A 13,834-nucleotide genomic window follows, 5' to 3' on the forward strand; every position below is an offset into this window, starting at 1 on the left:
CTGCCTCCTAGCAACAAGATGTAACACAGTATCCACAGAACTAGCAAACATATTCTGTATTGTTTATTACATTTACGGGTATTTCAGGTACAATTATAACTAATATCTCATCCTTAATTTTCACTTATAAGCCCATCACTTTTATTTGTAATCTCATGTTTATGCTGAGTAGTTTGTTAATCTTAATTTTATTAGGAGTATCTTCATTTTTGTGGTTGGTCATTATCCAGTAGTTTCAAGCATGCCTGTGACGTTGACAGTGTCACTTTGGTGGGCAAGAACTCTACCACTGAGCTCTGCCCCAGCCTATGTAGTATTGCTTTGGAAGGTGACTTACCTAGTGGCAGTAGTAGTGCTTTATAGTTTGTAAAGCACTTAACTGCTAGCATGTCATTTAATTTTTTAAGTAGTATTTTGAGACAGATGAGGAAACTGAGGCTTAGAGGTAATAAATGCCTCCTTTTAGTTTGCTGGAATATCAGCCTTCTTTCCTGATACCTGTATAATCCATTTCAGAACAAAAGAAGACCTTTTGTATCTCTAAAGTTTTTAAATATCTTTTAATTTTATATTTTCTTTCTCTTTAGAAGAGTAATTAAACCACATGAATTTTTTTTTTCTCTCTCTACTTTAATTTTCTTGACATGAATCTGCAGACCCGGAACATTTTGTGAACTTTGAGAAGTGTCTTTCTTCTATGAATAGCTCGGAAGAGATTTGTCTTCTGACTACCTTTGCTCAGATGGCTCAGGCCAGAAGAACCAATGTGGATGAAGACTTCATAAAAATTATTGTTCTGGAGATATATGAGGTTAGAATATTTATTTTTATAAATCAGCAAATTTTTTTTTCTTTGAGTTATTTGTTGATTTTTTTTTTTTTTTTTTGGTACTGGGAATTTTATTCAGGGGTGCTTAAGCACTGAGCTACCCTAGCCTGTTTTATTTTTTATTTTGAGACAAGGTCTCAACTAAGGTGCTTAGTGCCTTGCTAAGTTGCTGAGGCTGGTTTTGAATTTGGGATTCTCTTCCCTCAGTCTTCCAAGTTGCTGGAATTATAGGCATGTGCCACTGTGCCCGGCTTGGTGTTGCTTTTTTTAAAAATATGACTTATTGAGCTATTGTCTGCACTCAGAAGGAGATAGAGAATCAAAGGAGCTTCCTTTTGCTGTAGAGAGTTTTGAAAACATGAATTATACTCTGCCATTTTTCACTACTATCTCTTGATAGTTGATGCATGGCTTTTGATAAGGAGTAGACAATTTAGCACAGCCTGGCATTTGTAGTTTTTATACTGTGTTCCTTACTGTTCCTCAGACTCCTTTTTTCAACCCTGCTAGTAACATGGAAACCTGGCTTCCAAGCCAATTTAAATGAGTGGGTTGAAAGAATATTGAACCTAGAATCAGAAAACCTGAGTTTTGGCTTGACCCTACTATTAATTACCCATCTTACATCAGAAAAGAAAACTACTACTCTGGGCTTTATTTTCCTCATCTGCAAAATGACAGACTGGGATGAGATCCTTGCATTCTTCACTTTTTTTCTGAGCAATCCCTGCTGATGGAGGAGAGTGAACTTGGATTCCCTAAGAGTCTAGGGACTAACCCCAACTGGCTGCCAGTATTTCCACTGGAGATGTGTGTATATCCAAAAAGCCATGTGCATTCTGTACTTTAAGCTGTTGTGTATCTCTTTAAATAAAAAAAAATCGTACTTTCTTCAAAGTATTCAAGTGTACTCAAGTAAAACTATATTTGGAGAAGATTGTCTGAGTTTATTATCCCCCAGTATTCCAGTTTGAGAATGGCAGACCTGGATGATTTTAAGTTCTTTCCAGAACTCTGTTCAGCTGTTCCTACATTTACACTTGTAATCAGGCATGAGGTTAAAACCAATGGATCTGGAATTCCTATCTTTATAGTCTAAAAAAATTTGAAGAGATATATTTTCACATACATTAAATGACATTCTCGGGATCTATTGTTAACATATATTTATTCTCTTGAGTAGTGTTTTCCAGTGTTTTGACCATGAGTCACAGTAAAAACTATATTCTATATTATATTCTGACCCTAGTGGGCATTATTGAAATAGCAATTAATTTTCTGGTGATATACTCTTAGATTTTTCTATTCTTTTTTATTCTTTCTGTTCTATTTCACTATATTATTGGCATTAATGAGTTATATAGTTTGAAAGATGTGGTTAAAGAAGAGTTAGTTTAACATTGATATTTTAAAAACTCTGTTACAGTTAGGGATCTTAGGGATCTGATTTTGGAGGAGGGATTGTGTATTTCCATTAAATACATTCTGATTTTTATCATTTTAGTGATTTCCTCAAGTTTAAGTAAGTTTTGACATAAAGGACTGTTTCATTGTTACTGACAAACTTTGGGATCTACTTTTTTTTTTTTAATTTTTAATGAGATGGGATCTCACTGTGTTGCCCATTCTAGATTTGAGTTCCTGGGTTCAACTGATTCTCTTGCTTCATCCTCTGAGTAGCTAGGGCTATAGGTAAGTGCCACTGAGACTGACTGAACCCTCCTTTTTAAAGGAATCCAGTACTTAAAGTCATTGTTACAAATGTTATCATTTTCAGGAATTCCCTCTCCTCCTGAGTTCTAACCTCAGGTAGATAGTTTGCTGTCTAACCTTCTGGCATCTTTTTGAACAAGGTGTGAACTGAGACTCAATGTGAATTCTTTCTGTTTTATCTGAGAAAACTATGGAAATGTGTTTTGATTGATAATTGTTATTTAAAGTGCTAACTCTGCTCCTCCTATTTACCTTTAGGTATCTTATGTCACCCTCTCCACCAGAGAGACTTTTTCAAAGGTTGGTCGAGAGCTTTTGGGGGCCATTACAGCTGTTCATCCTGAGATAATTTCTATCCTTTTGGATCGAGTTCAAGAGACCATTGACCAGGTTGGAATGGTAAGAGCACTGGCTCTTTATTTGCTTTTATCTTGTTTTTAATCATGAAATAATGGCACATTGGCTAAAATAGGAAGGCTATTGGATTTGACTATGTCACTTAAGGGCATAGTAGTATGAATAGAACTAAATTTACTGTTACTACATGCCAGGCTCATAATTTGTTTGCCTTTCAAAATTCTTACATTTTACACTTGGAAGAAACAACTGTGACTAAGAAGGCCATGTTACAATCAAACACAAAATTAGAAGTAGTAATTTAAGTTGAGCAGGACACAGATATTGTTTATTTCTGTCATTTATTGCAATCCCTTTTGTAATTTTATATTGTTTTAAAAAACAGCTTTATTTGATAATTCATGTACCAGAGAGTCCACCTATTTAAAGTGTACAAGGCAGTGGTTTTTTAGTAAATTCAGATACATATAGCTGTCACCGTAGTCAACTTCAGAATTTTAACACTTCACAAAGAAACCACCTACACTTCAGCTATCATTCTGTTCCTCCTTCCCCCTCAGCGTGAAGCAACTGCTAATCTGCTTTCTGTCTCTCAGTCTGCCTGTTTTAGACATTTAATATAAGTGGGATAATAAGTATGTGGTTCATTAGGAGTGGTTTATTTCACTTAACACGGTGTCCTAAAGGTTCATCTGTGTTGTAGTCTTTGTCAGTTTCTTACCTTTTTAAGCAGGCATAATATTCCATTGTATTTATATATTACCTTTGTTTATTCATTCATCTGTTGATAGGCACGTAGGTTGCTTCTACTTTTTGGCTATCATCAGTAATGCTGCGATTGAACATGGATGCACAAATGTCTCTTTGAGATTTTGCTTTCAGTTCTTTTGGGTATATACCCAGAAGTAGAATTGCTGGGCCATATGGTAATTTTACTTTTAATTTTTTGAGGAACCACCATCCTCATAATGGCAATGAAAGGCGTCTTTTCCTTTTAAGAAAAGCATTGTGTCCCACAATTATATTTGTAGATGATTGTATTGCAATAAAAAGCCCTTTATATGCTGTTCAGTATAGCAGCAATTTTTTGGTTACACCTTTTTGAGTGACCATTTAATGGAATGAATTCCAGACAAATGTATAGTGAGTCATGTGTTTCTTCTTTTTTAAAAAATATTTATTTTTTAGTTGTAGTTGGACACAATAGTTTTATTTTATTTATTTATTTTTATGTGATGCTGAGGATGGAACCCAGGGTCCCACATTCTAGGCGAGTGCTGTGCTGCTGAGCCACAGCTCCAGCCCCAAGTCATGTGGTTCTTTTAGTTGTATTGAGCTCATGATGGTTTTCTGTCAAATGTTTTTCTGTTTTGGGCAACACATCTTCAACTTGGCCATGATACTTCTAGTAGGAAATTATGTCCATATATACTTAATTGTAAATGTAAATCTTGGAACCATATTGTTTTTTAAAGTACATTTATAAGGTGCTTTCATTGTCCATTTATAAATGTGGTACTCTTGTGCTCTGTGAACTTGCTGAGGTTTTTGGACGGACTTATTCAAGCCACTGTGCATTAGATAAATAGGATGGCTTTTACTTTGGGCTGATCTTAATTCAGCCTCTAGCTCCAGAGTCTGGGAATGAGCTGTGGTTGGGGTCCTGAACTTCCACTGACACCCTTGGGGTCTATCAGAAAATAACTTGGTGTTCTGGAGGCCTAGCCTGAGAGCATTGTGTGGAGATTGCTCTGAGTTAGGGTAGAAGTTAATGGGAACCAAGCCTTTGGGACATTCCGGAGTTTCAAAGATAGGCTTACTTTAGAGGACACATTCTTTTTTTGTTAGTGAAATCTGTGTAATTCCCTAGAACCTCTTCAAGCAAAATTTGTGACTTTTTTTTTTTTTTATACTTTCAGTGAAAGCATGAGTATATTTTAGAATATGCGATGTAAATCCTATTTTGTTGAATGAATTCTTACTACAACTTTTACTGATTTCTTTACTTATTGCTTTGACTGGAACCTTCATTACAATATTGAATGAAAGTAGAAGGGCAGACATTCTTGTCTCAGATTCTGTAATAGGGAAGAAGAGTTCAAAAGTTGACTTATCGTGTGGAGGTTATAGCTTAGTGGTTGGAATTTGCCTTGCATGCACAAGGTTTGTTCCAACCCTAGTGACAACAGAAGGATAACTATGAAGTATAATGAGGTTTTTTATGGATGTTCTATGTTAGGCTTGATAAGTTTCTGTTTCTAGTTTAAATCTTTTTTCTTCTATGAGGAGGTATTCAAGGACTTTCATTTTTGTATCCATTGAGCTGATCTTAGGATTTTTCTCCTTTGCTCTATTAATGCAATTAATAGATTACATTGACTGGTACCTACAAAATTTCAAATTTTGGTTTCTCAAATGTTGAACCATCACTGTTTCATAAAATTAAAAAAACAAACCTTGATTGTACTATATAATCGTTTCTAGATATTGCTGGGTTCATTTTGATAGTAATTTTTGCATGTATTCATGAAGGATTGATCTGTAATTTTATTTTCTTGCTCTATCTTGATGAAGCTTTGGTTCTGGGATTATGTTAGCCTCATGAGTTGAGAAGTACTTCCTCCTCTTTTGTGATGTGAAAAAGTTTTTGCAAGATTGCTAGTCTTCTTTTTTCCCTTTTTTATCATTGTTTTATTTTGAAATAATTATAGACTTCATAGGGCTTTTAAAAAGGGCCTACGAACAAAGAGAGCCTGGGTACCCTTCACCCAGGTTCCTCCAATGGTAACATCTTTTTTTTTTTCCCCTTCAATTAAAAAAAAATTATATTCTCCTTTGAATGTGGTAAAATTTGCCAGTGAAATCATCTGGGTAGGAGTTTTCTTTGTATGAAGTCTTTTGATAACAAATTGAATGTCCTTAACAGAACGAGGATTATTCACATTTTATTTTTTCTTGAGTCACTTTTTGGTAAGTTACATTTTAAAGGGATTTTCATATTTGCTCTAACTAATTCAATGTATCAGCATAGAATTGTTTGCAATATTTCCTTGTTAATCTTTTCATATCTCTGGAGTCTGTCATGAAAGTGATAACCCCACTTCCATTCTCGATGGGTAGATATATACTATACCACTACTTTATGTCACTGGGATAGATGCTTTTCAGGACAGATCTCAGGGCTGTGGGCATTGTCCTATTACCATAATTTAGCTGTTTCTGCCAGATACTTGCAAAGTAAAGTAGGACTTTTGTTAGAATTGCCATTTTACCCTTTTATTCATAATATTCAAGACTTTTATTAATGAATCTTTATGAAAAGATGCACTATAGTATAGACATACACAAACAAAGATTTTTAAAAAAAGGACTAACCTTTCTAAAATCCATTCTTTTTACTTTTCTCTCACATTTTGTTTTGTCTCCAATTTAGAGCTTGTTGATATGTAGTTCTAGGACTGGAGGTGAGGCTCAATGGTAGAGCGCTTGTCTAACATGTGTAAGGCCCTGGGTTCCCTCCCCAGCATTGTAAAAATAAACCAACTAACAAATAAAGCCCCCAAGCAAGTAGTTGTAGACTGGTGTAATCTGATATGCTAGTCACTAGGCCTCGGAACATTGCTGTAAGTGTAAATTACTTAACTGAGTTTGAAAGACAGTATGAACAAAATAATTTCATACATCTTAATAATTTTTGTGGCACTTTCATGTTGAAAATATTTTGGAGGTCCTTCCTTTCCCTGCTGTGTATGATGGAAACTCCATGGCTGCGGCAGCCCAGCTCTCCCTGACACAGTTATCAAGTGGGAATCCTATATGAAAAATACTATAGACAGGTCGATACAGGCAATACTGGAAGGTTGTGGGCTTCAGATGCTGCTGCTTTTCTGAAAAAGTCAGGGCTTCTAGACTTGATATTTGGAAAGATTTGGGATTTAGCTGACACAGATGGCAAAGGCATCCTGAGCAAACAAGAATTCTTTGTGATTTTGCATCTTGTAGCGTGTGCCCAGAATGGACTGGAGGTTTCACTGAATTGCTTGAACTTGGCTCTTCCTCCACCAAGATTTCATGATACCAGTAGTCCTTTACTAACCAGTGAACCCCTGCAGCTGAGCTTCCATGGGCTGTTAAAAGTGAAGATAAGGCCAAATATGATGCAATTTTTGATAGTTTAAGTCCAGTGAATGGATTTTTGTCTGGTGATAAGGTGAAGCCAGTGTTACTCAACTCTTAAGTTACCTGTGGAAATCCTTAGAAGAGTTTGGGAGTTGAGTGATATTGACCATGGTGGAAAGCTTGACAGAGATGAGTTTGCAGTTGTAAATAACTTAATGTTCTTAAAATATGAAATATCATAATGGTTTTATCATGTGAAAATTTCCCCTTTTAATTAATCTTTGAAGGAAAACTATGTTTATCAGATTGTTGGCATAAACATTTTTACCTAGAATTTATAGGTAGTTAATAAATATTTTAAAATGAATGAAAAAACAAAAGAAAATATTTTGGACATTAGTTTAAATAAAATATTAAAATTGATTTTACCTGTTTCTTTTGATTTTTTAAAAAATGTGGCTATTAGGAAAATTAAAATTCCACATATGGCTTGCATTGTATTTCCATTGGTCAGCATTGTTGAAGACATTATGAAATGAATGGCTCTTCTGATCACTTTCCCTTGAAAAAAACTTTATTACATGAATACAGATTTATTTTGTACACATAGATAGGTCATTTAAAATAGTGTTGTAGGGCTGGAGATGTGGCTCAAGCGGTAGTGCGCTCACCTGGCATGCGTACGGCCGGGGTTCGATCCTCAACACCACATACAAATAAAGATGTTGTGTCCACCGGAAAAACTGAAAAATAAATAAAATATTCTCTCTCTCTCTCTCTCTCTCTCTCTCTCTCTTTAAAAAAATAGTGCTGTAAACGTTTTATAAACAGGATTTTAAAAATTTGTTGTGATGGAATATTTCAAAAACAGACGAGAAGAGAGAGTAGTATAATGAACCCCTGGGTATCCATTATCTAGTTTCTACAGTTATCAACTCTTTTTTTTTTCCCAGTTATACATGAAGTTGTCAAATTCTTGATTGATCTTGTTTCATTGGTTCCCCATTCACTCCTTACCTCCCCCTACAACTGCTTTGAAACAAATAGAAATAATCTTTTAAAAGGCCACAAATGGAATAAATATTTATAGTACATTTAAAAAATAAATTGAATGACCATCCCTTGATTTATTATTTTTAAGTTTGTGTCTTATTATGGTGGTTTACCTAATTGGAAGCATAGCCGATTTACATATTGAAAGATTATCTTTATACTTTTGGTCCATCATCAATTTTATTACTGATTTGATTTGATTATCTGTAATTTCAATTTTACTCATCTAAAAGTCAAATGAAACTCTGCTTTTTTTTGAAGAAAAATTTTGGCAGCATCATAATGCATTGTGATAATAGAGGATCATCCCCAAATCCTGATTTTAATTATGATTGTTTTCTTTTTAATAAGGTTTCTTTATACTTGTTTAAAGAATTGCCTTTGTATCTCTGGCGACCTTCTGCTTCGGAGCTAGCTGTGGTTCGGGGTTGGTTATTGAATCACAACCTGACAGCAGTGAAGAACAAATTGGCCTGTGTTATTTTAGAAGGACTGAACTGGGGATTTGCTGAACAGGTATGTGTTAAAATCATCCCCAGAAATGGGGGATTCTATGAGCCTCAATTTCAGGGAAGCATTTTCTTAAAACAGTAACATTTCCAAGTACTATACCTAAGGTCTGCATATTCTCTTTTTTCTTTTTATTTTTTTAGTTGTAGTTGGACTCAATACCTTTATTTATTTATTTGTTTATGTGGTGCTGAGGATCAAACCCAGGGCCCTGCATGTGCTAGGCAAGCACTCTACCGCTGAGCCACAACCCCAGCCCCCTGTACATTCTTTTAGTTGTATTGGAGTTTAGGATCTTTAATTTTGTTTTGCAGAGTGAGTATCTTCTAAATGAAGATAAATTTTTTCCACATGGATAATTCTTCCATTTATCCTTAGAACACATATATCTGTTGTTTTATCCCTGGCTAATCACTGCATTTACTCCTTTTTGCCTGCCCCCCTCTGGTCCCTTTTTCTCCTGTAATTTCTCTTGAATGTCTTTGCCAGAGTTGTTTTCTAAAATATCATCAATTAATTAGGAGCCTGAGTTCTGAGCCAGTCTGCCTGGGTTCTAATTTCAATTCTGTTACTTCCTCATGGTATGATACTGTGTAAGCTTCCTGCATTCTCTGGACCTTAGTTGCTCATCTGTAAACAGTGAAATTAGTAGGCCTTCCTTATAGTGTTGTGGGAAGAATTTAATGAGTAAGGATATGTAAACATTTAGGACAGTTCTTGGCACATGTTAATTACTTGATGTTATAGTCATTATTAATAGTTTTTTACTAAGGATATCATGTCTCCAAAGATGCCACATCAAGTGATTTTGTCTATTTCATAACCTTTCCTGTCTCTTTACCATAGGCTTATTAGTTAGCTCCTTGATAAAAAATATTAATATCTTAAAAGAAAAATGGGGGAGAACTCAGCCATCTACAACTCTTCACCAGCTCTGTTCTGGGCAAGTCATTTAATCCTGGCAGTTGTCTTTTGTGTTTTGCATTAATCTGATGCCTGGTATTTAGTCTAAAGCCAGGGAGTTTTCCTCTCAGGGGCTCCCTGACCTCCTGGGACTGGAGAGCTAGTAGGGGAAAGCATCAGGGGCTGTTCTTCACCTTCACATTCTCCTGTTTGTGAACAGAGCCCCCAGGATCTCTTCCCTCCTGCCTTAGAATTGGGAGCAGCATCTTCTATGCAAGAGTTAGGAACTGACTTTTTCAAAGCTGCAAAGGAAGATGGGGTGGGAAATTTGTAGGCTACTTGAGGCTCTTGAAGCATGTTTTATCTGTGTTGTTATTATTGTTACTACTTTTGGTACTGGGAATTGAACCCAGGGGTGCTTTACCACTGAGCTCCATTCCCAGCTCCCTTTTTAATATTTATTTTTAAATTTTGAGATAGAGTTTCACTAAGTTCCTGAGGACCTCATTAAGTTGCTGAGGTTGTCCTAGAATTTGTGATCCTCCTGCTTCGGCCTGCTAAATCACTGAAATTATAGGATTATATGCTTTATCTGTATTATTGAACATCTTATTAGTATTGATAGTGGAACAAGAACAGGGAATGTAGACTTAATTTGTTAGTTGTCTTCCTTTTTAATTAATATCAAGCATTTTCCTGGTCTGTGGCAGTGCCCTTAACTTATAACTTATACCACAGTCTTTGTAGAGATCTAGAGTCGGGTGGGGGATTATATTCAAAGATACCAGTTTTAGTCTGGGGTGAGGAATGACTCAGGTTCAGACCTCTCTTGGTTCAGTATAATTGCTCTTTAGATTTCAAAATTTTTCCTTTTGTCATTTATAACTTCACTGTTAGGGGATGTAATGCTTAGAATATTTGGTTTTTGTATTCAAGACCCTGTTTTTCTATTCTGTCTATATTTTGAGTCAAAGGTATTTAAAAAAGTCAAGTTGGTATGTTTGTGATTATTTCTCTCTTTAAAAGGGTATTCTTCATCTGGATCAAACAGTTCATTCTGAAGTGGCCTTAATGGTTCTAGAAGCTTATCAGAAGTACCTTGCACAGAAGCCATATGCTGGGCTAATTTCTGAAAGTATGAAGCAGGTATTTCTTCCTGTTTTATATTGAAGACATAAATTTTTGTTTACAAATAGACTGGGCATATGAAGCTACAGTATTGATCCTTAGATTTTTCTAAGAACATCACTGGCAGTTTAAGATATTAACATTGGTTTCTATGGTTAAAGTCTTCTTTCTTAAAAAGTAGCTCCTTTATGATCATTTTGGTATCATATAGTTTAAGTTGAGCAGCAGTGATGTATGCTGGAGCTCACTTCTACTAGCTTAGGTAAGCTGACTGTTAAATTTTCAGAAACTTTGCAAGTTAGATTGTTATTTTAGTCCGCTTTTTCACTGTTATGACCAAAAGACCTAACAAGAACAGTTAGAGGAGGGAAAATTTATTTGGGGGCTCACGGTTTCAGAGGTCTTAGTCCATAGATGGCTGATTCCATTCCTGGGACTCAAGGTGAGGCTGAACATCATGGCAGAAGAATGTGGTGGAGGAAAGCACCTCAGGACATGACCATCAGGAAGCAAAGAGAGCTCTGTTCAACAAAAGGGCAAAATGTACAACCTAAAGGCATGCCCCCAGGAACCCACCTCCTCCAGCCACACCCTACCTGCCTACAGTTACTATCCAGTTAATCCCTGTCTGGGAATAACTACTAATTAGGTTAAGATTCATAACCCAGGCATTTCACCTCTAAACTTTGCATTTTCTCATGCCTGAGTGTTAGAGGGGCACCTAATATCTAACTCATAACAATTGTTAAACTATTGGTAGCTTGAAATTGATAGTGGTTTTTATCCCACACAAATTGGCAAATGTTTTGCTTAAATAAGACCTTTCATTCTTAATTACTAAATTAAAAAAATTTTTTAACCAGCACATGATTTCATGTATATCATATTTTATATCACTTCACTTTTGATCACGTTCTCAAATTGACTAGCAAGGAAGTACAAATGGTTATTTGTGAGTGAGAAATTGCTTTAATGCATTACCTCAAACATTAATTGTAGGCCAGCAGATAGTATATTCTCTTTCAAAGGCACTATTGATCACAAAAAAGGATGAGTAGATGAGGTTACTGATTTAATTTGTGTGCAACTAATGTGGTTTAAAATAAATAATTGTTTTAGGTTTCATATTTGGCCAGTATTGTTCGATATGGAGAAACCCCTGAGACCTCATTTAACCAATGGGCCTGGAATTTGATCTTGAGGTTAAAATTGCACAGAAATGACTATGGAATACAGCAGAATTGCCCAGCTGTTCCCTTCTGCAGCATGGTGCCTGACATGACAGAGTCACCTGCATTTCATCCTCTCTTGAAGGCTGTGAAAGCTGGCATGCCCATTGGCTGTTATCTCGCCTTATCTATGACATCTGTGGGCCACAGGTATGGTGTTTGAGTTGAACCTCTAGAGTTGCTTAACCTTATGGGTAGAAATTCTACAATCTCATCTTCTACTTACCAAGAGCTAAGGTCTCCATTAAATCTATAGGGAGGTAATAAGAGCTAAATAATAAGCCTGGATCAGTGGTATCAAGGTAAAGTCTTTCCAAATATACTCAAGATCATTTACTCTCACTAAATAAATAAGCATGTGTATAGTGTATGTATGTGTATGTATGTATATATACACAAAAACACACAGGTATACACACACACATACACCGCAAAATATATTAGAACATATATTTTAAATAATTCTGTAGAGCTTCCTTATAAAAGGTAAGGACTTTGTCTTGTTTATTTTTGTGCCTACAGAACTTATACTTGATATTCCACAAATGTTGGTGGATTGAATGAATGTGGGAAGGAGTATCTGGTGTCTGAGTGGAGGGTGAGAGGAGGGGAAGAGAGGAAATAATCCTGAATGAAGCCCATGATTCCTCATGGAGAATAAAAGAGATCACATAGTTGGTAGGGCCAAATGTTGGGAAAGATTTGAAAGCTGGGTAAGAGAGGGTAGAACTGATGTAGAGAAGGATAGACTTTTTTAGCCTTTAGGAAGGTATCTTTTACATTGTTTCCAGCAATCTAGTGTCATAAACAGTTTTCTGAACCTCAAATTCCTCATCTCTAAAATGGAAATAATAAAGATAACAGACTTTATGAGTTTCAAGTGAAAAAAATATATATATATCTTACTTAGAACAGTGCTTGACATGTGAGTTCTTTGAGGATAGTCTTCTGAACTTGTTTCATGATTATTTCTCTAATTGCTAGTATCCATTCTGGGTCTATAGCTCTTTAGTCCTATTATGGGTTCTCTGCAAACATGCTGTTCTGTTTAGTACTGATTACTGAATCCTGAATGGAAACAAGGATGAGAATAAGTGTTTCCTTTTGAGGCTCATTGCTCCATAGTCATCTGGGATGTAGATGTTCTGGAGTAGAGAAATAACTTAAAAATAATCTTATGCATGAGATTGGGGTTGGGGATGGAGTAGACAGGAACATAAGTTATATATGAATATAATATTACAGTATGGAGATAATAGCCAGAAAGTCACGCAGCATCTTTCCCATACTAGAACGTTGCTTTTTTTACTATTTATTTTTATCTAGTACTTTTCCTTTGCTCTTTTTTTTCAGTTATGATGTATGTGTAATTTTGTGGCTTGTTTTTCACTTTTAATATAGTAAGTATCTCCCTCATGGTGTAGCCTTTGCACTATTGTTATTTGAAATAAGTTTTTTTTTTCCTCTAGAGGTGAAACAATGTAACTAAACTGCAGGATTAGGAAAGTGGAGGAAAAAACCATTCACTTCTGCCACTCCAATACAGTGAACATTCTGATGTGACATCATCCCTGTTTTTCCCTGTTTATCTAATTTTTTTACTACTAATTTTAATTACAAGTATAAATTTTTATGGGCTTTTCCTCTATTATCATTATAGTGGAAATATTTTTCCATGTTGTCTTTGGCCACCATATGTAGTATTTAAAAGTGACCCAATAAGATTACTATTGAATAGATTTTTCTTAAATTTATTTAAGTCATTTCTGTATATAAACTTTGTAGCTATAAATAAATAAGAAAAGTGAATCTTAACATGGATTATCATCCACATTTTTCCCTATATTTGAGATTATTTCTTAAGTACAGAAAAAAAATTTTATGACATATTGGTTCTAGAAGCTGGGACAGTGATTACATGCCTGTAATCCCAGGTACTCCAGAGGCTGAGTCAGCAAGATCCCAAGTTTGAGGCCAGCCTTAGCAACTTAGT

The 13,834-nt window shown here is 35.4% G+C and overlaps 1 protein-coding gene across 3 annotated transcripts in view; it reads left to right on the top strand.

Annotated features, from left to right (window-relative positions):
* The window catches only part of Epg5 (ectopic P-granules 5 autophagy tethering factor), a 99,701-nt gene that overhangs the window by 31,351 nt on the left and 54,516 nt on the right, over nucleotides 1-13,834 (top strand). For all 3 annotated transcript variants that reach the window (XM_078030092.1, XM_013358754.4, XM_040273442.2), the window contains 5 exons: nucleotides 657-811; nucleotides 2,801-2,941; nucleotides 8,423-8,587; nucleotides 10,511-10,630; nucleotides 11,732-11,991. In XM_078030092.1, coding sequence (XP_077886218.1) covers nucleotides 657-811; nucleotides 2,801-2,941; nucleotides 8,423-8,587; nucleotides 10,511-10,630; nucleotides 11,732-11,991 — 841 coding nt within the window. The remainder of the gene's footprint in view (nucleotides 1-656; nucleotides 812-2,800; nucleotides 2,942-8,422; nucleotides 8,588-10,510; nucleotides 10,631-11,731; nucleotides 11,992-13,834) is intronic.

The sequence above is a fragment of the Ictidomys tridecemlineatus genome, chromosome 13 (assembly GCF_052094955.1).
Source record: "Ictidomys tridecemlineatus isolate mIctTri1 chromosome 13, mIctTri1.hap1, whole genome shotgun sequence".
In the NCBI taxonomy this organism is placed as follows: Eukaryota; Metazoa; Chordata; class Mammalia; order Rodentia; family Sciuridae; genus Ictidomys; species Ictidomys tridecemlineatus.